The sequence below is a fragment of the Pan paniscus genome, chromosome 12, assembly GCF_029289425.2.
Source record: "Pan paniscus chromosome 12, NHGRI_mPanPan1-v2.0_pri, whole genome shotgun sequence".
NCBI lineage: Eukaryota > Metazoa > Chordata > Mammalia > Primates > Hominidae > Pan > Pan paniscus.
Window position 1 is genome coordinate 95,112,583 of NC_073261.2, and position 24,271 is coordinate 95,136,853.

The window sequence follows — 24,271 nt, forward strand, 5'->3', positions numbered from 1 at the left end:
CTCTTTCTTTCTTTCTTTCTTTCTTTCTTTCTTTCTTTCTTTCTTTCTTTCTTTCTTTCTTTCCTCTCTTTCTCTCTTTCTTCTCTTTTTTTTGAGACAGATTCTCACTCTGCCTGCTGGCCCAGGCTGGAGTGTAGTGGCATTATCACGGCTCACTGTGGCCTCAATGTCCCAGGCTCAAGTGATCCTCTCACTTCACCCTCCCAAGTAGCCGAGACCACAGGTGTGCACCACCACACCTGGCTACTTTTTTTTTTTTTTTGTAGAGATAGGGCCTCACTATGTTGCCTAGGCTGGTCTTGAACATTTGGCTTTAAGTACTCCTCCCGCCTAGGCCTCTGGGATTACAGACATGAGCCACTGTGCCCGAGTTCTTTCACCAAGATTTCTGAACGATGCCAACAGACTGGTGGGAGAGGCAGGTTAGAGAGGGCACTGTGGAGGCCACAAACAGAGGATGCCAAAGGCCAAACAGCCTCAGTCCCCAGAGAGGCTGGGTGGGCACTGATAGTGGGCACCAGGGTAGGGAAGGTAAGGGGGATGAGGGGTCTCTAAGGAGCCTTTGTGAAAGCACCCTTCTTCCTCTGCAGCTGTTGTTCAATGGAGACCACCCAGTTCTACTTTGTCCCTGACCCTCAGCTTTTCTGACTAGCAGGGAGAAATCCTGTTTTTTTTTTTTTTTTTCAGCTTCTGGGAATGTTATCTGGAACCTCTCCTAAACAGGTGGTAATCAGTTACATTTGATCTTTGATTCCTGGGGCCAGTTCACCCACTGATGTGTGATGGTATTATCCCCTCACCTCACCTCATAGCCCTGTGGTTTGGGTCTGCCATTTGCAGCCCCTGCAGAGCAAGGTGGAAAACAGGCACCTTCCTGATCTCTTTTAGGAGGAGTATTTCTCAGCATTCAAGCAGGCCTCCCGGAGAGAAGATGACATTGCCAAGGTAACCAGTGGCATGAGAGTTTTATTCAAGCCAGGAACCACAGAGGTACAGGAGCTGGCCCTTTGCTATGGTGGAATGGCCAACAGAACCATCTCAGCCCTCAAGACCACTCAGAGGCAGCTTTCCAAGTAAGAGCTAACAGCAGAATGAAACTGCTGCTAATGTTGCTGCTACTAATAGTATCATTGTTACTGCTGCTGCTACTATGACTACCAGTAGTATTACTATTGCTGCTACTACTACCATAACTACTGCTACTGCTGCTACTACTGCTACCACTTCTACTTGTACTATAACCACCGTTGCTACTACTACTATTACCGATACTACTACTAGTATTACTACTAGGAGTATTGCCACTGCTATGCTATTACCATTGCTGCTACTACTATTGTTACTATTGTTACTATTATTGCAACTATAATTAATATTATGATTGCTACTACTCCAGCTGCTTCTACTAAAATTACTACTGTTACTCATTATTGCTATTACTATGACTACTGTTGCTACTACTATCACTGCAGCTATGATCACTGCTGCAATTCCTACTGTCACTATTATGATTAGTATTATTGCTGTTATTACTATTACTATTGCTAATACTACTGCTGCCTCTTCTACTACTTACTCTATTGGTACTACTACTACTATTACTGCTGTTATGCTAGTATTTTACTAATAACATTACTGCTTCTAATATTATTGCTACTGAAATTACTACTACTACTACTACTGTTACTGCTACTACTACTACTATTACTATTGCTACTAGTATTGCTGCTGCTACTATTACTGCTAACAGTAGTATTACTGCTGTTATTGATGCTGCTGGTGCTATGACTGCTACTTTTTGGCATTGCTTCTGTTACTACTATTATTACTACTGTTGCTGTTGATTCTATTACAACTGCTTCTATAACTATTACTACTTCTACTACTACTATCTATCTTGTTACCACTACTGCAACTATTACTGCTGTTGCTAGTATTATTACTAGTAGTATTGATGCTGATGCTACTACTACTGCTCTGTTATTACTACTATTGCTACCACTATGGCTGTGATTAGTACTACTGCTACTACTATTACTATTTCTATGGTTATTATATAACAGAAATTGTACCAAACACTTCACTAGCATTATCCTAGGAAATCCTTACAGCACCCACATAGGATCAATAAAGCTTAACTTGGAGTTTGGTTCCTTGGTTCTGAAATTCCTGGCTTTGTCATTTACCAAATAGATAACATAAGTTAAGTTACTTAATCTCCATGTGCCTCAGTTTTCTCATTGGTAAATGGGTGTAGGAATTTTCCTTACTACATTTTAAAATTTAAATTAAAAGTGAGAATTCATATAAAACACTTAAGATGTTGCCTGGCACATTGTGAGGACCTGATAGATTTTAACTGTTATTATTTTGGTGGTCTTTTAAAATTGTATCTGTTTTTGAAGATGAGGAAACAGGCTCAATGAGGTTAATTAAAATTGCCTAAAGTCACCCAACTCTAAGTATCCAAGCCAAATTTTGAACCAAGCTTTGTACAGCTCCGAGGCCCTGGGCACACAGCTCTACACAAAGGGGTCTGGAGGGCTGGGCAGGAGCGCTGTCCCACGCCCTGCTCTCTGGCAGGCTCTGGAAGGAGGAGCTGCTGCAGGACGTGTGTGCAGGACTGGCAGAGGAGCTGCATCTGCCTCCCGATGCCCCTGGCGGCATGGTGGACTTCCGGTGCACCCTCACCCTCAGCTTCTTCTTCAAGTTCTACCTGACAGTCCTTCAGAAGCTGGGCCAAGAGAACCTGGAAGACGTGAGTGGGGCCTGGCCAGGCACAGGCTCTCTGTAGCATGTTTGGGGATATAAGAAGTTGGTCTGGGTAGTAAACTTGCTCCTCTCCTCTGGACATCTGAGGGCAGAATAGCAGGGACCAGGGTCACAGCACAAGAATCATGGAAATGGGAGTGACCAGCTGGCTTAGAGGCAGAGTGCTGGGCTGGGCTTTGGCAACACAGGTTCTTGCCCTGTAATCTCAGCTACGTGGGAAGCTGAGGCAGGAGAATCGCTTGAACTCGGGAGGTGGAGGTTGCAGTGAGCCAAGATCATGCCATTGCACTCCAGCCTGGGCTACAAGAGCGAAACTCTGTCTCAAAAAAAAAAAAAAAAGAAAAAAGAAAGAAAGAAAGGAAAAAAAGAAAGGGAATGCAGAGTGTGATGAGTACGTAGGGTGGAATGGGAATGTCAGGTGGGGCTGCAATAGCCAGGAGGCTGTGGAATGCATAGGATGTGTCTTCAAGAGAGAGTGCAGGCTGAGGTGGGGCCCAGCTCCTGAGATTTGTTCACCAAGAATTTATTTTGCACCTATCCTATGCCAGGTTGCATGAGGTGCTAGGGGGCAGCTCAGTGTCGGGGAGAACATGGACAATAAAGGCCACACTTGGGAGACAACTGCGGAGATGGAGTGTGGAGGGAGCCCAAAGCAGAGAGGATGTCACTGATGCAGGGACAGCAGAGATAAATCCTTCTTTAAAAAAAAAAACTTTAAAAATACAGGATTGGATAAAGAAAACCTAAAATTACTCTTACTCTCAAATCCCAGAGAAAACCACTGCTAAGTATTTTGGTTATTTCCTCTGATCTTTTTTCCTGCATTTATCTGTCCATCTATCTGTCATACTGTTTGTCTCCCCATCTCTCTCTCTCTCTGTTTCTATCTGTCCTTCCATCCATCTATCAATATCTGTCATCTTCCTATCTTTTGATGTGGATATATTATTTTCTAAATAGACTTGGGACCACACTGCATATAGTGCTTTAAATCCCCCTTTGCTTCCATTGGGATTATATTGTGAACATTTTCCATATCATTAAATGCTTCCCACGGAATTGAGGAGGGCAAGGAAGGAGGAGAAGGATATTCCCAACAGAGACAGCAGCAGGCATAAATGCAAGAAGAAGGGAAAGAGTTTGGTGTGTTGGAGAAAGTACAGACCATTCAGTCTACAGGGTACACTGGGGGGCTAGCAGTGAAGCTGAGGCTGCTCTTAAATTCTGAGCTCTCAGAGCCCATGTTTGGATGCTGAGAGATCCAGCCAGCACTCAAAGGGGTATGAAGTGAAGAGACAAGGGGATCAGTTATCAGTTTGGTCATTTTTATGGACAAGCAACGAAGGAATCAGTTATTGAAATATAATCCTGGTCACCTCTGTTATCTTGTCTCCACAGAAGTGTGGTAAACTGGACCCCACTTTCGCCAGTGCAACTTTACTGTTTCACAAAGACCCCCCAGCCGATGTCCAGCTCTTCCAAGTGAGTACAGTCAGTGTATGGCTAATATCAGGGGACTTTGCAGGCCACATGAGTTGGCTAGTGGCTGACCATCGGCTAATGACTAACTTGAATTGTATATAGGTGCATAAAGCTCCTTACTCTTGTGCGTAAATACCCAGTGAAGAAAATGGGAATCGTATAGATGTTAATGTCACTAATTCTCCCTTGTTTGCCTAAATTTCTCTCTTTGGGATTAAACTCTTAGCTGCCCCTCTTCCTTACAGATTTTTTTTTTTTTACGTGATGGATAATGTGCAAAGCCAGACGTCTTCTTGAGCATACTAAAACAAACAAACAAACAAACCATCTATCTGCTCCAGCTTTTTGAGAGGTGCTACGTAAAGGGTCAGCAAACTTTTCCTGAAAACATTTTAGATTTTGTGGGCCAGATGGCTTCTATTGCAACTTCTCAACTCTGTCATTGTAGCACAAAAGCAGCCACAGGAGAAACAGGAATGAATGAGTGTGTTGCCTTCCAATAAAACTTTATTTACAAAAACAGGCAGTGGGCCTGTGTTGGCCCCCATGCCACAATTTACTGCCCCCTGCACACTAGAGTGTAGTTGTCCCAGGCATGAACTCTGGAACCTGACTGCCTGAATTTGTATCCACACTCTGCCATTTCATAATTGTGCAACCTTGAACAACTTACTTATTCCCTTGTGTGCCTCTTAAGCAAGTTAATTATACCCACCTGCAAATGTGGATAATCACATACCTGTTTCATAAGATGGTTTTGAGGATTAAATGTGTTAATAAAAGTAAATTGCTTAGATGGTCCCTGGGATATGGTGAAACACTCAATAAACATTAGCCATTGTTATGATTACTTTGTAAAACAAAAACAGAACTTTATTATGAAACCAATAATTTAAAACATTTTAGAAAATACAGAAAAGCATAAAGAAGAAAATAAAAATCACCAAAAAGTCCACCTCCAAGAGCAAATTATTATTATATTTTTGTTTAATTCTTTTCATTATTTCCTATGTGTATATGTACATGTATATACTATATTTATAGCATATATTATCTTTTCCTACATAATTTGAATTATTGTCAAACACAAACACAAATGTTTTGCGTCATGTTTTTATGCTTGCATGAACAATCCTTCTAGTTAAAGTTCTTCAAAAGTATGTTTTAATGGTTGCATACTATTGTGTTACATGGGGCTGCATAATTTATTTACCCAATCCCCAGTTAGTGGAAATGTAGGTTCTTCTTTTTCTTGTTGTTCTTTTATATAACAACACTAGGACCATCCTTGCTATCACTTATGCACCTTCCTGTTCCCTTTGCCCCACGCCCCTCTGAATTCTTTATTCTTACCCCTTGGTGTCCTTTGCCATGTAGTCTGAAGCTCACCAGTGTCCCCTGGGCCCGTAGAAGGGCAGTGTCCTTGGCAGCTCACCCTGATTGATGACCCTGTCATTCCAGGAGGTGCCCAAGGGTCAGTCTGAGGAGGACATGGTGGGCCGTCCCCTGCCCCACCTGGCAGCGGACATGCAGGCCTCTGGTGAGGCCGTGTACTGTGACGACATTCCTCGCTACGGGAATGAGCTGTCTCTCCGGCTGGTCACCAGCACCCGGGCCCACGCCAAGATCAAGTGAGTGTCACCGCCAGGAGGAGCTGGTGGAATGCTGTGAGGGGGCCACTGGGAGTACCCAGGAGACTTCTCTCACCCTGCTAGGCCATGGAGATGCAAAGATAATGAGGTGCCTCCAGGACCTCCCAGGCTAGAGAGAGGGGAAGACCTTATAGGCAGGTCCTATTATTATCTCTCTGTTCCAGATGAGGAAACTAAGGCACAAGCAGGGTATGTTACTTGCCCCAGGCCACACAGTTGGTAAGTGGCAGAGTTGGAATTTGAAGCCAAGCAACGTGAGCAACTGTGTTGTGCTGCCTCAGGATGTTCAAGCCAGAGAGTGTGAACTTCACTTCCTGGTGGGCGTTAGACACATACCCTGCTGAGCAGATCAGCTAGGAAAAGCCCTTCCCTGGGCCCACTGTGTGGAATAGGAATCAGGTTTCCTTATCATTGGTCTTTTCTCTGCTGCTGCTCCTAGTTTGGAGACAGGCTCCCTCCAGGAATGGTGAACCAGGCACAGCTGAAATCTAACAGATAAATAAACTTGTCCAGGTCCCTGAAAACAAAAAAAAAGTGTTTAAGTTCCTATGGTTGGCAGCTATAGGATACATTCTTTCCCTTTTGTTCCTTGTCTTGAGCCCATATTGACAATACCATAACTCACATTGTCTACACTCAAACCACCTCCATCCAAGCAATGTGTGAATGGATGGAAGAGGATGAGGGGGTTGACATTGTTGTAACTGCAACAGTTGGGGCCTTCCCGGGCTGCACACACTTGGAAGTGGGTTTGGCAGGACAGAGCTTAACTCTCCTAACTTAACCTCAGTTCCAATAATCCCAGTCACGCTGCTTTCTGGCTTAGTGACTTTGGAAAAACTACCTAACTTCCTTGAGTCTGAGTTTCCCCAAACATAAAATGGGAATTAGGATAAGTACTTTCAGGGTTTCTTGTGAGGATTAAGCATTTGGATGATGGTTAGTACTTCAGGGCAGTTTACATACCTTTCCCTGAAATGTGTTGCCCTATTTCCCCATGGGGGCATGTGCCAGTGTGATGAGTACATAGTTGAGACTGTTATCCTTGATCATATAGTCAGGCATTCTCCCTTTGAGGTTCGTGTTGCCTAATTATGGTAGGATGCCCTGTCATGCTGGGATAGCACAATGAATGTGGGGAGACAAATCCAGCTTTATGAAGCTGTTCAGGGCCATTGGATCAGTGGCACAGCCGGGCTCCGTGTGCTGATTTTGGAAGGGAGTTAGGTGTGATGTGTGCATGAGCCAGAGCGCTCCAGAGTAAGTGCTGTTCATTCTGATATGGCTTGCTTGTACTTGGAGACCAGACAGGGCATCATGTAACATCCAAAGAGGCCTGGCCTGCCTTATTCACTTTATTTATTTTTAAATGGAGACAGGATCTTGCTATGTTGCCCAGGCTGGTCTTAAACTCCTGGGCTCAAGTGATCCTCCCACCTTGACCTGCCAAGGTGCTGGGATTATAGGCATGAGCCACTGTGCCTGGCTGGCTTATTCACTTTATATCCCCAGCAACATTCATCATAGTGGCCTGAACATGGTGAGGATTTAATCAACATTTGCAGAATAGAATATAATTGAATTAGAATCTAATAGAAAAGAAGCAGAGAATCGAGGAATTAGGATGGAGCCAAGCCAATCAAAATAAGAACAAGGTTGTCCAACCAGGTGATGGGTCCCCTGCCCCAGCTTGCTGACCTGGCCCCTCACACCACTCATTCTTGCAGGTCCATAGATACATCAGAAGCTAAGAAGGTGCCAGGGTTTGTTTGTTTCATTTCCGCTGATGATGTTCCTGGGAGTAACATAACTGGAATTTGTAATGATGAGACAGTCTTTGCGAAGGATAAGGTAAGTCTTGGATTTTTTTATATGAAGTAAATTGAATAAGTATTGAAGTTTTAATTTGTGTACATTGCTCCAAACTCCTGATCTGGAAAGGTTATACATTTGCATGGATTGTGGCCATCATCCAGTTGGCCCATATTCAGGACAATCCAAAAAGATAGAATATGTTACTTGTTTATTTAATTGATGGCTGCTCTTTGTACATGGCAGGATGTCTCTATGCCAAAGTGGCAGTAAAACAACACTGGTGATTGCATTTGAACTAACAATTGGGTTCTTAAGGGACAACAGTAAGCTCTTTAATTAAAATAAAATAAGAATACATTTAATACACTAACTAGAAATCACAATACCACCACTACGTGAATTGGTAATTCACTTACATGAAAGTTTATCTATTGATTTCAACTATATGGAATTCTGCAACAACAAACAAAATTTTTCAAATGTTTAAGACAGCTGCTACAAAAGTCCTTATATTTTACTCATAAGATAGTTCTCGACAGTCATTTTGTAATTCCAATAGACATCAAATGTTGCAAATTAGACATGCGTGGGTACTTCTGAAGAGTGAATTCATCTTATTATTGACGTAAAAGTGAAGGAGATAACAAAAAACTAAAAATATGAGAACAAAGACTCCATGAGGAGAGCATTTCATAGAAGAACAAATTGCTTTACATACTTTAAGAGCTTCTCAGAGCAGTGCTAGCATTATGGCTAGTGAAAGTCAGCCAGATTTAACCACCGTTGCAATAACCAACAGCCAGATTTAACCACCATTGCACTAACCAACTAAGTCAATAGCTTATTTGGGCCACAAGAGATAATTATCAGAGACATGCATGCTAATTGTTGGTTCCTATTGTCAGAAACCTCGTCTTCTAAAGTGATGTGTTGGACAAAAATTTTTTGTTGTTTACTTTTTCGGGGATGTTGGATGAAAATTATCTCTGAAGGAGATCCATTAAGCTTTTATGAAACTGAATTATTAAACAAAATAAAACAACAATCATTATCATATAAATTTTTAAAAATATTTTCATGGGTCATCAAGTCTAAGAACCAGTATTTGAGAGCTACTGCTTTTGGGTATTAGTTGAAGTATAAGACATGATACTTAAAGTATCATGTCTTGTAAGTACGTGTCTTACAGGCCTTATATTGATGCTTACAGCCTTTACAGCCTTTGAGAAGCTTTTGGTATAAATCTGGGAAATAGAACATAAAAGAGAGTGGTGTGGTGAAAAGAAAATAAAACTGGGGGTCAGGGCCTAAGGTTAGTCATGATCTGTCAATAGTAACTAGCCAAATGCGGCCTTGCCTTCTGAGTCTCCATAGGAAGACCAATGGTGTTGGAGTGAATCCGAATTGACAAATGCACTTCCTGGTGCCATATCCCCCTTTCTGCTCATGGCAAACAAGGAATCAATTGCCACATTCTATCTGGTTCAGCTTCTCAATAGTCTGCCAGTACTAAATACTCAGAATTGGCCCTTGAGATGAAATGTGTTTGCCATCTTGATCCTAGTGATCCTCAATCAGTAGGATAAGGAAATTAAGAGGCCCCAGGGCATTCCTAAAGTGTGCTTTGATTGTGAGGGCAGGGACTTCTTTTGGCTTTTTGAACAATCCAAAAATAATTTGTTTCACCATGAGCCTGGTTGCGTTCTTTAACAGTCTGTCTCTGCTACTAGGTTACTTGTGTTGGGCATATCATTGGTGCTGTGGTTGCTGACACCCCGGAACACACACAGAGAGCAGCCCAAGGTGTGAAAATCACCTATGAAGAACTACCAGCCATTATCACAATTGAGGTAACTGAGAATGGGCTGCCTGTGTAGAGGAGTGAGCTCCCCGTCCCTGGATGTGCATGTATTAGGATCCCCTAGAGGGGATTTGAGCAGCAGGTAGGGATTTGACTAGATGGGTTTTTAAATCCCTTTCAACCCTGGGATTTGGGGTCCCATGAAACCTTCCCCTTTATGATCTTATGCCCAGTCCACTAACAACAGCCAAACTGAACTCCTCCTTCTCAAAATTTTACCTCCATCTGGTCCTTGTGGTATTCTTTGCTTTTCCTCGAGGTCCAGGGTTGTCCACCTACAGCTGAGGAAATGGAGGAATATGATTCTCTGGGCTACAGTAGAGCTTACTTCAAGTCTGTCTGTGAAGCATATAGAGATTCATTTATGGAAAGAGAGAGTCAACAATTCAGAGAGCTTCTCTTTCCCTAATCAGAAGCTATCTTTCCCTCCCTGCTAAAAGCCACATTTCTGAAACTTCTTTGTGATCCTCAGGATGCTATAAAGAACAACTCCTTTTATGGACCTGAGCTGAAGATCGAGAAAGGGGACCTAAAGAAGGGGTTTTCCGAAGCAGATAATGTTGTGTCAGGTAGAGCTGCTCCATGCCGCAGTGGGAATGGGGTGGCCCTGGTTTGCAAATTAAATTCAAGAGATATGCATTGAACCTTAAGCAGGGAAGTGATTTCCAGACATTTCCTGACAGAAGATTCCCTCTTACGTTTGTAGCAAAATAGTAGACAGTTGGCTGGGAAAGAGCTTCAGTTATCTTAATCTCTACTCTCCTGTCTCTAGGCTGGACCTAATGATTCTAGAGTATTCTGATCTGGAAGACCATCTAGGGATGATAACAGCCACATATGCCTGACAGCCTTAGGTCTGCTAGGCCTCTAACCGCATAAATTCTCATCCTCCCCCTACCTGAAGGCAGTCCTTACGCATCTTCAACTAGCATCCTCCCTCCTCTTCCCTTTGCCCTGCTCTCCCTCCACCTCTGTCTCTGACACTGTGAAATCCAATCCATTGCTTCCACCCCAGGACAACACAGCTGACTACCTGTTTTGGAACTGTTTTTTACATTGGCTGTTGTGCTTTGCAAAGTCACTATGAAGCCAACTCTCCACCAAGCCTGGTATGAAGCCGACTGTCCACCAGGCCTGGTAGCTTAGGTTCTGGAACATGCTCTGGTTTTCAGTGTTTCAATCACATCTATTAATCCCTGCTTTACTTTTTCCAAAATTTTACAATGACAGTTTTTGAAATCCTTGATTTCCATAAGCTGCAGTGAGAAGAGAACTTTGGACTGGATGCATTTCAGTGTCGTTCTTTCTTTGTTGTGGGGGTGGGGATGAGGCTGGAGCACTCAGCTCCCAGATACCTAAGACTTTGGGATCCTTTTCCACCCCAAGTGGGAAACCTTGAGGTTACCCCTCAGGTAGCCCTGTGATCAGTTGCTTCCTGCCCAGGCCACTTGGCAGAGTATACTCTCTCCTTAGGCAAGCTGGCCCCTTCTGCAGCACCGGGCTCACTGTGAGGGATCTCACTGCTTCCTCAGGGGAGATATACATCGGTGGCCAAGAGCACTTCTACCTGGAGACTCACTGCACCATTGCTGTTCCAAAAGGCGAGGCAGGGGAGATGGAGCTCTTTGTGTCTACACAGAACACCATGAAGACCCAGGTAGATGCCTTTTGGGTCAGCTCAAGGGGCTGTCAGGGTAGCGGGGAGCTCCTAGCAGACCAGGAGGGCCATGTGGGAAACGGGAAGAGGGAGATGTGGGCTGGTCCAGAGGGTACTCGAGTGTCATAGTCCTGGAGCCAGACTCTTTCACCAACAAGCTGGTATCACTGACCTTGTTCCATAACCTTTCTCAGCCTCAGTTTTCTCATTTATAAAATGGGGCCTGGGTGGGTTGTCATAATTATTAGATGAGTTTTAATATTTAGACTAGAGTTTGGTACATGTTGGCTGTTATCATTTCAGTGCCTATGGCCTCGGTCAAGTCATATCCTGCCTCAGTTTCCTCATATGTAAAATGAAGGTGTTGGATTAAGTCATAGCCACAGGGACCACTAAATTATCTACAGCAGCTCAAATATTCTTTGTTTCTCTACTGCCTGTAATGTGACAGCGGTTGCCAGTGTTTTCGGCAGCTGGTCCTACTCTCATGATCTACCAGACGCTGGTCACCTGGTCAGACAGAATAAGTTTCTAAAAGTATTCTGTGACCAACTGCTTGCCCTCTGGTTAAAAACCAATGCTGAATTCAGTCTGGCAGGCCCCAGCATCACTAACCACAAAGCTGCATGGGATTTTCAATCAAGGAGTTTCAGAATTCGCAGCAGTAATTAGGTCCATGCATATTGGACAGGCTCTGCCTCAGGCCTGAAATAAGTTCAGGTAATGGATTCAGTGTGAATATTCTGTCTTTCCCTCGCAGAGCTTTGTTGCAAAAATGTTGGGGGTTCCAGCAAACCGGATTGTGGTTCGAGTGAAGAGAATGGGAGGAGGCTTTGGAGGCAAGGAGACCCGGAGCACTGTGGTGTCCACGGCAGTGGCCCTGGCTGCATATAAGTGAGTTCCAAAGCCTGTTTCTCCCATCTGGCTCTGGGAAGAAGAATAAGGCTGCCTGTGCCAGGAAGGTTTTCAGGACTTCCCCCTGTTAGAATTAGTTTCCCCCTGCTTTGAATTCTCACAGCCCTCTGTTTTTAGAACCCTTGGGCATAGTGGGAGGGTAACATCGCTGTTCCGTTGTGGTCTGGCACAGGTATCCACGTCTGATCTCTCCTACTGGCTGTGAGCTCTCCAAAGGAAAGCACATACCTCGCTTCCTTATATTCTCCACCTTGTCTAGCACAGTGCCTAGATGGCAAAGCAGCCCTATACAGGTCTGCTCAGCATGCAGGTGGGAAAGATGGCTTCCCGGCTGTTTTTATTCTGAGACTTGCAGGGCTGAGCTGCTGTTGAAGGCTCACAGACTTCTAACACTGTCGGTAACCCCCAGGACCGGCCGCCCTGTGCGATGCATGCTGGACCGTGATGAGGACATGCTGATAACTGGTGGCAGACATCCCTTCCTGGCCAGATACAAGGTTCTAGATGTTGGGGCTGTGCTGGGGCGGGATGTGCCATTTTGTGAGGAAACCTGGGACCGAATGTCCAGGCATCCTGAGCTGCACTCTTACTTTTTGCCTATCTGTAGAAGTTCAAATAGGATATAGCAAGAAGAGAAATTCAAATAGGCTAACAGCAACACAGAAAGGTAGTGCTGAGGGAGGCTGGCACCCCATCTCCCAAGGGTGGCATTCATGACTTCTGTGGATTTGCTGTGTTCTGAGTCTGGTCAGGCTCAGAAACATGATTCACCAGCAGACTCAGGGTAAACCATCGCGCTTGGTAGCCCAACATTAACATGATCACAGGCCTGATGTAAAAATTGGAATGACAGCTTAGTAATTTACTGTGAGAAATAAAACTTCCCAGGGGCCTGGACAGGCCCAAGATGTTAGGATGGGTATGTACTTTTCCAGACCATGGTTGGACATGGTCCACACTTCTCTCTGGGACAGTCCCTCTTCTGGGTTTCTGTGGATGACCAATGCACCCTTTCCCTGTACACATCAGCAAAGCCTTATGGGGCTCCGCCTAGCTCTAGAAACCTGAGAGCTCTCTCTCCATGAATTGGCCTTGAACATGGACTTTGACCTCTTCTGAGTTTGTTTCATGATTTAACTCCCAGCAAGGGATTATATTTCTCTTAGCCCCAAATTCTTGTGGGCCTGAAGAGGATTCCTTGATCTTTTGGGGTCCCAGTTTCCATATGTGTAAAACAGCCTGTAAAGGGTATTTTAACAGTGTACATAAGGTCAAGGATTTGCGTGCTCCTGTGAAATGCAACTTTTTTTGTCTTCTGACCAAAATCTGTGAGGAGACAGTCCGGTATCTTTCCTAGTTTCTCTTCCCTGCACTTCCCCCCGCGCCCTATCGTGACCAACCTTCTCTTTCCAACCTCCTTACTCCTCTCCTAGACCAGAAGCCAGGTGCCGGTAGCAGGAAGAAGGGGTGTGGGGACAAGGGCTTCCAGGGGTGGGGAGCCAAGTGTGTGCCACTGGGGAGAGGTCAGTTCCTCTCTTCTTCACTTGTTACCTTCTGGTGACTTCTGAAGGTCACCTTTTTTTCATGGGATGATGTGGTGTTCTGTTTATTTCCTCCAGGTGACATAAGTGGGAGGGAGGATCAGAGAGAGACAGAGAGGTGGGGGAAACGGGACTTAGGATAAATCACTCTCCTTTCTCCTTTTATCAGGTTGGCTTCATGAAGACTGGGATGGTTGTGGCTCTTGAGGTGGATCACTTCAGCAATGTGGGGAACACCCAGGATCTCTCTCAGAGTGTGAGTAGGACCTGCAGCCGCCCCTGCACCCAGAGCTGACTTCGAGGTCAGCCTGTTCCCACACAGGCACAGGCCTCCCCAGTCCCTGCTTGCTACTGTTGCAGTAGTCTCCTAATGGGTCCCCACCTTCAGGTTTCCCATCCTCGATTAATCTCTATAGCACAGTGATGATCGTATTATTTCTCTGGTTAAAAACCCATCCTTCCTGTTCAAGATAATTTGCCAAGCTAGCAAGTTAGTTACAATGTTTTATGTATAGTGTGGTGGCATTGTGTGTGTGTATATATGCATGGAATAGTAATATATATATATATATATATACAGTAACATATAAACTAATACTAATATATATTACTATATATAACATGCATGGAAAAGTGTCTGAAGGAACATATACCAAACTGTTAGCAGTGATGATCAAATTATTAACAATGATTGGAATGGTATTGAGAGGGGTACACACTGTCATTTTCTGTGTTACACATTTCTGTGGTGTTTTAATTTTAAATAATTCGAATTGCTTTTTAAAAAATGGTTTCATTGAAGTATAATTTACATACCATAAAGTTAATCCATTTGAAGTATATAATTTAATGGTTGTTAGTAAATTTCAAGAGTTGTTAGACCACTGTCACAATCCAGTGTTTGAACTCCCATCACCCCAGAATGATCTCTTGCATCATTTGTAGTCATTCCCATTACCATTCCATAGGCCCAGGTCATCATTAATCTACTTTCCGTCTTGTAGTCAAGTCATTTTATAGAACCATACACTATGTAGTTTTTTCTGTTTGGTGTCTTTCTCTCAGAATAATGTTTTGTAGGTTCATCTATGTTTTTATTATTATTCTTTCTTTTGAGATAGAGTCTCACTCTGTCGCCAGGCTGGAGTGCAGTGGCACGATCTTGGCTCACTGCAACCTCTGCCTCCAGCTTCAAGCGATTCTCCTGTCTCAGCCTCCCAAGTAGCTGGGATTACAGGCATGCACCCCTATGCCTGGCTAATTTTTGTATTTTTAGTAGAGACAGGGTTTCACCATGTTGACGAGGCTGGTCTCGAACTCCTGACTTCAAGTAATCAGCCCTCCTCAGCCTCCCAAAGTGCTGGGTTTACAGGCGTGAACCACTGCATCCGGCCCATCTATATTATAGCATGTATCACTACGTCACTCCTGTTCATTGATGAATAATATTCCATCATAGGGATATACCATATGTTGTTTCTCATTCACCACTTGATGGACATTTGTGTTGTTTCCAGTTTTTTGCTTTTATGTATAATACTGCTCTGAACACTCTCATACTAGCCTTATGTAGACATGTATTTTGATTTCTCTTGAGTAAATTCCTAGGAATAGAATTGCTGAATCTGTGGTGAGCTTAACATTTTAAGAAATGATCGCATTTTCATGGGCGGAGGCGGCCCGGCAGGCACTGGGAGAGCTGGGCTTTATTATTACTAATATTCTACAATTGTTTAAATAAAAGGAACTTTATAATGAAACAGTTTGGAATACTGGCTCAAGAATCTATGTCAAGATGAGCTGAATTTTAGTAAATTATTTTAGGAATTATGACGAGCTAATTGAATTAGGCTTGTGACAATGAGAGGAATTTACATGACAGGTAAAACTTACTCATATTAAAAATGTTTAGATATTTGCTTCTATAGATGTCACTTTAATAAAATACCAATTTAGTTTTACTTGTGGCTTATCTAGTTAGTAAGAACTTTAATAGGCTTTACTGGGACAAGCTTACTGCTCTTGTAGGAGCTCCTCTCACAAGTAGTTGTAATGCCATAGTGTGATACTCAGGATCAGTAGCTTGAGATGTTATGGTTTTTCTCTTCATCTGTGACTTGCAGAGAGCCTCCCCTTTTTGGATCCAGACATCTTTTCTGAATCCTGGTTCCACTAGCACACCTGCTCCCCTGTGATCCCAAATCATAGTCAATGGTGCCTCGAACATAGCACCTTCAGTTAAAGGCTGCCTAGTGCTCTGAGGAAAGCTTGCTGATTATCTTCCTGCTCTACTCACCCCAAAAGGCAGAAAAGCAACATAGTCAGTCCTGTGCTCCTTTGTAATTGTAAAGATCAGTTATATATATATATATATTTGTAACGAGAGCAAGTATATACTCATTCTAGGATAAATTTAAGGAGTTTAAAATATCCCAAAGTAGAATTTCTATATCTAGTCTTTTGTTTCTTTCATGAATATTTGCAAGCGATTACCATTAAATTCACACATGAAAGATTAATCTGAAAGATCAGAGAGACCGTATTATTCCTGACCATGATAGAACTGCTTCTGTGGTCTGGGACAAGTAACAAAGCATCTGCTTGAGTTTTGTTTGTAAAATACACTATTAATATTTGACCTACCTCAAAACATATTGAGGATCTGTGAAATGCTAAGTGTCCAAAATAAAATATTGCTGATTGTCTTTTTATTGAAAGTAAATTTCCTCATTAAGCCAACCTGCCTTCTGTAAGTCACAGTGCTTAAATCTCAGGATTTTTCATCAGGAGAGACCTGTCATTAAGGATTTGTAGGTATAATTGCTTAGCCTCCATTATTGGTGCTTGGGATAGAGAGGTTTTAGATTTTTCTGTTTTTTGTTCTGCTTCAAAGCTTCATTTATTGAAGACATTTATAAGCTATTGGATCATCACTTGAATCAAGGTTTTGACTAGTGAGCTTAATTGTCCATTTCTTATGATTTCAAAGTTACAGTCTGAGAAATGGCTGATTTTAATAACTGTCCTTTCATAAATAAATGTTGGAATAAACTGAAGCTGGAGATAAATACTTCATGAAAACTGGCTAAAGTCTGAAATAATTACCTGTTTTATGTCCAATAGCTACTAAATTTGATAGAACAGTTTTGAGAAACATTTCATTCTTGAAGGCAACATCTGACATGGTTCTCAGCAAGTTGGAATAGTAAAGATTGTTGGGCTGTTATGATGAGTGGAAGGAGCGTGTTTGTAGCATACAAGTTATTCAGCAATCTTGTGCTGTCGACCTAAAAATATGTCTTAACTCTTCATCAAGGCAAGCCTGGTGAAGCCTTTACTTGTTACTACTTCAACAGTTGGAATTAGTTGCTCTTTTTACTTGATGAAACAAAACTATACCTCTGAATATTTATGGATACTTTTTACTAAATCAGGCTTGTGTTCTTAATCCAAATTAGTAAAGTTTTATGAAAGCTGAAATGTAACACAGTAGTCTCCCCTTATCTGCAAGAGATACATTCCAAGACTCCCAGTGGATGCCTGAAACCTCAGATAGTACTGAACCCCTCGTTATACAGTCATCTTCCCTTATCTGCAGGAGGAGATACATTCCAAGAACCCTAGTGGGTGCCTGAAACCTCAGATAGTACTGAACCCTTTATAGACTATGTTTTTTCAATCTGACAACCAAGGCGGGACTAAGCGGCTAAGGGGCAGGTAGTACACAGTGTGGATAAGCAGGACAAAGGGATGATTCACATCCCGCACAGGACAGAGCAGGAGATCATCAGATTTCATCACTCAGGACAGCTTGTGATTTATTTTATTTATTTTTTGTTTTGAGATGGAGTCTCACTCTGTCACCCAGGCTGGAGTGCAGTGGTGCAGTCTTGGCTCACTGCAACCTCCGCCTCCTGGGTTCAAGTGATTCTCCTGCCTCAGCCTCCCAAGTAGCTGGGATTACAAGCGCCCTGCCCCACCACGCCCAGCTAATTTTTGCATTTTTAGTAGAGACGGGGTTTCACCACGTTGGCCAGGCTGGTCTCGAACTTCTGACCTCGGGTGATCCACCCGCCTCATCCTCCCAAAGTGCTGGGATTATAGGCATGAGCCACCTTGCCCGGCCGACTTGTGATTTAAAACATAAATTGTTTATTTCTGGAATTTTCCACATAATATGTTTGGACCAAGGCTTCCTTGGTTAACAAACTACGGAAAGTGAAATTGCAGATAAAGGGGGTTACTGCTCCTGTGCTCTAAAACTGGTGTTTGGGTGATCAGGAGCAGGTAGCCAATGGGAAGAGCACATCTGAGTGATAACTAAAGGAGTTTCTCTGGTGGCCTTTTCACATTCTCCAATGCTCAAGCATATTTTCCACTTACCATTTTCTCTTTCACCTCATTTTGCCTCACCATCCCCCATCCCTGCTTATTTCTTAAGCCCATTGATGTGTTTAGGGCTAATGAATCATTGTTCCTTAATATCCTTTTCAATATGCCACAATTTAGGACACATTTAAAATTTTCTAAAACAATATCCTAATCCGAATATTGATTAATTTGAGCCACATTCCCAACTCTAACTCAGGACACACTGCCAGTCTTCCCCAATATCTCCTCTCAATTCCTCACCACACCTTATAAAATTGGAATCAAAGAAATCTCACTCTGTCATTGTGAATCTAAGAATAAAAACACTGATTTTAATACTGCTTTACTAGTTTCAGCCTTCTAAGTAGGTAGGCCTCTAGGTATTCTGCAGATCACTGGTGGTCTTGATAGCCATTAATATATGTTTGTATTATGTTATTTTTCAAGTAAATCACAGTTGGAAAAAAACATCTTTGATATTATGCCCTTGGACCTGTTACTGCATCACTAGCACTTGTGATGCAATAGGACACTTTGCCTGTACTAAAAGGGCCAAGAGTAAATGCCTTGTTTTTTTTTTTTTGGTTTTTGTTTTGTTTTGTTAAACATGTCTATAGAGTTGGCAGTTAATGCTGAATTTGTCAAATAGCCCTTCCAAAATTATTCTTGTATTTAAAAAATAAATGGATCTACCTAATTTCTACTGATTTTTTAAAAAAAGAAATGATCAAATTATATTCCCGAGTGACTACACCATTTTATATTCCAATCAACAATCTTTAGGGGTTCCACATCCTCAGTAACACTTGGTATTGTCTGTCTTTACCCACTAGAATTAGTGGGTGTGAAGTGATAGCTCATTGTGATTTCAGTTTGTGTTTCTTATATCCTGTGACCTTGCAGAACTCATTTATTAGTTCTAGGATTTCTTCTGTAGATGCCTTGGGATTTTCTCTGCAGACAATCATTATCATCTGCAAATAGGGATGGTTTTTTTCTTCCTTTCCAATCTGCATGTTTTCTTTCATATCCTTTTCTTTACATACTGTGATGGCTAGCCAGACCTTGCAGAACTATAGGTCATATATCCTTCCTTTGTTTTTATTCTTAAGGGGAAGGCATCCAGTCTTTCACCATTAAATATGTTATTGGTAGGGTTTTGTTTGTTTGTTTGTTTTTTGTAGATACTCATGATCAGATTAAGAAAGTTTTCTTCCATTAGTGTTTTCTGAGCATCTTTATAATGAATGGGTGTTGAATTTTGTCAGATGCTTTTTCTGCACTGACTGATGTGATCATGTGATTTTTTCTTCTTTAGCTTGTTAATATCGTGGATTGTATTCATTGATTTTTTTAAACACTGAACCAACCACTGTCCTTGGAATAAATCCAGCTTGGTCATGGTATAATTAATATATTGCCAAATTTTATTTGCTAAAATTTGTTAAGGATTTTTGGATCCATATTCATGAGAAATATTGCTCTGTAGTTTTTTCTTTTAAAATTATACCATCTTGGTCAGGGTTTGGTGTCAGTATAACACTAGCTTCATAAAATGAGTTAGAATTCCTCTTCTAATTCTAGAACAGATTGTGTAGAATTGGTGTTAATTCTTCTTTAAATGATTGGTAGAATTTTCCAGTGAAATCGTTTGGACCTGGAGACTTCTTTTCTGATAGCCTTAAAACTATTGATTAAATTGCACTGTGGTCTGATAGACAGTTTGTTATAATTTCTGTTCTTTTACATTTGCTGAGGAGTGCTTTACTTCCAACTATGTGGTCAATTTTGGAATAAGTGTGATGTGGTGCTGAGAAGAATGTACATTCTGTTGATTTGGGGTGAAGAGTTCTGTAAATGTCTATTACGTCGGCTTGGTGCAGAGCTGAGTTCAATTCCTGGATATCCTTGTTAACTTTCTGTCTCGTTGATCTGTCCTAGAACTTAAAAGTATAATACTTGAAAAAAAAAAAGAAACAAACAAAAAAACACTATTGATTAAATTTCCTTAATAGTTCTAGGACTATTCAAATTATCTATCTCATACTGAAGTGGTAGTTTTGTATTTTGAGACATTCATTTAAAAATGTTTTGTTTTTCATTATTATCGGTACATAGTAGTTGTATATATTTATAGGATACATATGATGTTTTGATACAGGCATACAGTGTATCAGGATAAACAAATCAGAGTAATGTAAATATCTATCACCTCAAGAATTTATCATTTTTCTGTGTTAGGGAACATTTCAATTCTACTCTTATTTATTTTTAAATATACGATAAATTATCATATATTTTAAAATATTATAGTCACCATATTGTTCTACTGTATGCTAGATATTACTCATTCTAACTATATTTTTATATGTATTAACCATCCCCATTTTATCCCCTGTCCCTCTACCCTCCCCAGCCTCTGGTAAACATCATTCTACTCTTTATCTCCATGAATTCAATTTAATTTTGTCTAAGTTATTAAAAAATTCATGTGTGTAGAATCGTTCATAGTGTGTTCTTATTTCTCTTTTGATGTCTTCAGGGTCTGTAGTGATAGCCCCTGTTTCAATCCTGATATGGTAATTCGTGGCTTCACTTTGTTTTTCTGTCTTGCCAGAGGTTTGTCAATTTTATTGCTCTTTTTAAAGACCCGGGTTTTTGTTTCATTGTTTTTCTCTATTGTGTTTGTTTTCAATTTCACTGATTTCTGCTCTTATCCTTATTATTTCATTCACTCTGTTTGCTTTGGATTTATTTTTCTTCTCTTTTTCTAGGTTCTTGAGTTGAAAGCTTAAATTAACTATCTGAGAATGTTTTCCTCTTTTTTAATGTATTCAATTTAGTGCTATAAAGTTTCCCCTCAGCACTACTTTAGACAGGTCCCATAAGTTTTGGTATGTTGTATTTCATTTTTTTCTTGTATTTTTGGTCTGCTTGTTTATTTCCCTGACACCTTCTCTTTGATCCCTAATTATTTAGAAGCATGCTGTTTGGTTTTCAGGTGTTTATAGATATTCCAGTTATCTTTGTATCCTGAGGCTTTCTATTGATTTCTAGTTTCATTCCATTTTAGTTGAAGAACACAGTCTATAGGATTTCAATTCTTTGAAGTATGTTGAGGTTCATATCATGGCCCAGGACATGGTCTGTTTTGATACAAGTTCCACGGGCACCTAAGCAGAATGTGTATTTTGCTGTTGACGGCTGTGTATTAGTTTTCTGTGGCTGTTATAACAAATCACCACAAATTGGGTGGCTTAAAATAACGAACATTTATTTTCTCACAGTTCTGAGGCCAGAAGTCTGAAATCAAGGTGTTGGCAGGACCGCACATCCTCTGGAAGCTCTAGGGAAGGATCCATTCCTGACCTTTTCTAGTTTCTGGTGGCTGGTGGCACTCCTTGACTTGGGGTTGCATCACTCCAATCTCTGTCTTTGTCTTCCCACACCTTCTCCTGTGTGTCCATTCTTGTCTACCTATACATACTTCTCTCTTACAGAGACATGTGATTGCATTTAGGGTCCACTCCAATAGTTCAGGATAAGCTACTTCTCTCCAGATCCTTAACTTTATCACCTATTTTGCCATATAAGGTAGTATTTACAGGTTCCATGATTAGAAAGTGAATATGTCTTTGGGGAGGCATTTCTTTTTCCTACCACATGTCTAATGTGCTATAAATATCTACTAGATCCTGATGGTGGTGTTGAGTTCTTCTATACCCTTCCTGATTTTCTGTCTATTTTTTGCTACCAATTTTGAGAGAGGAGCATTGAAATCTCCAACTGTAATTGTGGAGTTTTCTATTTCTCCTTTTAGTTCTACCAGTCTTTACTTCATATCTTTTTCAGCTCTGTTATTTGGGGCAGACACAATTAGTATTGCTGTCTTTTGGGAGGATTGACACTTTTATCATTATATAATCTCCTTCTCTCTGTCTCTGGTAATTGTATTTGCTCTGAAGTCTACTTTATATTATAATATGAAGTCATATTAATAAAGCCAGTCTTGCTTTCTTTTGATTAATGTTTGCATGGTATATCTTTTCCATCCTTTTACTTTCAACTTGCCTACATTATTATATTTGAAGTGATTTTCTTGAAGATAGTATGTAATTGGGTCATGTTTTTAAATCCATTCTGCTAATCTCTTTTAATTGTATTTATACTATTTATACATAATATAATGATTGATGTATTGAGGCATAAGACTGCCACTTTATTTTTTGTTTTCTGTTTGTTCTATCAACTTTTCATTTCTCTGTATTCTTTTGTGTGCCTTGCTGTGGGTGGGTTACTTGGACATTTTTTTTTAATATTCCATTTTTATTAAAAGTATCTCTTACATAGCTTTCTTAGTCATTGTTCAAGGTATTATGTTATATATACACAACTTATCACAGCCTACTGAAGTTCTCATTTTACTAGTTTTGGTGAAGTATAGAAAACTTACCTCCCTTTATGACTCTGCCCTTTCCCATTTATATTATTTTTATTTTAAATATTTTCTTTACATTCATTTAGAACCACATCAAGACAGTGTTTTAATTTTTGTTTCAACTATCAGACAATTTTAAAAACCGAGAAGAAAAGCTTACTGCTTGTACCCATGATTTTGCTTATAGTGTTTTTCCTTCCTTCTAATTTTCCAAGCTTCCTTCTTTTATCATTTTCTTTCTGTTTAGAACTTCCTTTAGTCATTATTTTATTGTGGGTCTGCTGGGGACACATTTTCTTAGTTTTCCATCTGAGAATGTCTTGATTTTTTTCCTTGTTCCTGAAGGATCACTTTACTGGGCATTAAGTTTTGAGTTAACAGTTCGTTTCTTTCAGCACCTGAAAAACTGCCACTTCGTTCTGGTCTCTGTGGCTTCTGATGAGAAATCCTTTGTCATTCTAATTAGGCTCCCCCTATAGGTAAGTTGTCATATTCTCTGGGTGCTTTCAAGATTTTTCCTTTGTCTTTAGTTTTCAGAAGTTTAATTATGATAGGACTTATCATAGATTTCTTCAGGCTTATCCTGTTTTAAGATCACCAAGCATCTTGAATCTGTAGGTTTACATATCTTGAAACCTTGGGAACTTTTCAGTTAGTATTGCTTTGAGTACTTTCATGCTCTTCTCTTTTTCTCCTTTTCTTCCAGATCTCCAATGGCATGAGTGTTAGGTCTTTTGTTATAGTCCCAAATGTCCTTGAAACTGTAATTTTTTTTTCATTCCATATTCTCAATATAGTTCAGACTGGATAATATATCTTATTCTATTCTTCAGTTCACTGATTCTCTTCTATGTCCCTTCTCTTCTGCTGTTGAATCCACCCAATAAGCTATTTATTTTGGTTGTTGCCTTTTCAATTCTGAAAGGCCCATTAGGTTCTTCTTTGTATCTTCTATGTCTTTGCTGAGACTATCTGTTTATTTCTAGAAGCTTTTTATTTCTGTCAAGTGTGTTCACAATTGATCTCGGAGGCATTTTTTTCATGGCTGCATTAAAACTACAGTCAGATAATTTTAACATCTTTGTCACCTCAGTGATGGCATCTCTTGGTTATCTTTTATTATTCAGGAAGTTTGAGATCTTCCTATCACTTGGTATGACAAGTGATTTTTCACTGAAACTTGGAGAAACCCGTCATTAATGTACAGATGATGGTGGTGATGATGATGTTCTGAGAGCTTGGATCTATTTAAGCCTTCTATTTTAATTGACTCCTTCTGACCTTGCTCTAGCAGTGGTGGATGCCACCTCATCACTGCTAGGTAGAGGTAGAAATCTTGATCTTCCACTTGGCCTTTGTTGATACCCAGGTTAGGAACAACTCCTTCTTACTTCTGGGCAGAGGTGGGAGATCCACATTCCACGTGTTGTCCATGGACATCATGGTGTGGGTGGCCTCTTTACCACTGGCTTGTGCTAAAAGCCTTGACTCTTCACTAGACTTTTTCTGACACCACCAGAAAGGAAGGGAAGAGTGGTGTGTCTTTGTTATGTGGGTGGGGAAGTCAATGTGTTCTCCAGTGACTCCATCATAAGGTGTAGGTACAGCCTTATGACTGGCCATCAGCAATGAAAGTCTTGACTCCCGATCTGGTCTCCTCTGGCACCATCCCAGCAGGAATGTTGGGGTATCTCATAACAGCCTCATGAATGTGGAAGTCTAGGCTCCTACTGAGCTTTTGCAGGTGTGAGTAGGAATGAGACTACA

At 41.0% G+C, this 24,271-nt stretch overlaps 1 protein-coding gene across 1 annotated transcript in view; it reads left to right on the plus strand.

Annotated features, from left to right (window-relative positions):
* XDH (xanthine dehydrogenase) overlaps nucleotides 1-24,271 on the plus strand; it is an 80,200-nt gene that overhangs the window by 36,519 nt on the left and 19,410 nt on the right. The window contains exons 14-24 of the mRNA XM_057301321.1: nucleotides 889-1,073; nucleotides 2,584-2,758; nucleotides 4,171-4,254; nucleotides 5,716-5,885; nucleotides 7,634-7,757; nucleotides 9,452-9,571; nucleotides 10,055-10,151; nucleotides 11,115-11,239; nucleotides 12,000-12,133; nucleotides 12,564-12,651; nucleotides 13,865-13,951. Of these exons, the coding sequence (XP_057157304.1) occupies nucleotides 889-1,073; nucleotides 2,584-2,758; nucleotides 4,171-4,254; nucleotides 5,716-5,885; nucleotides 7,634-7,757; nucleotides 9,452-9,571; nucleotides 10,055-10,151; nucleotides 11,115-11,239; nucleotides 12,000-12,133; nucleotides 12,564-12,651; nucleotides 13,865-13,951 (1,389 nt within the window). The remainder of the gene's footprint in view (nucleotides 1-888; nucleotides 1,074-2,583; nucleotides 2,759-4,170; nucleotides 4,255-5,715; nucleotides 5,886-7,633; nucleotides 7,758-9,451; nucleotides 9,572-10,054; nucleotides 10,152-11,114; nucleotides 11,240-11,999; nucleotides 12,134-12,563; nucleotides 12,652-13,864; nucleotides 13,952-24,271) is intronic.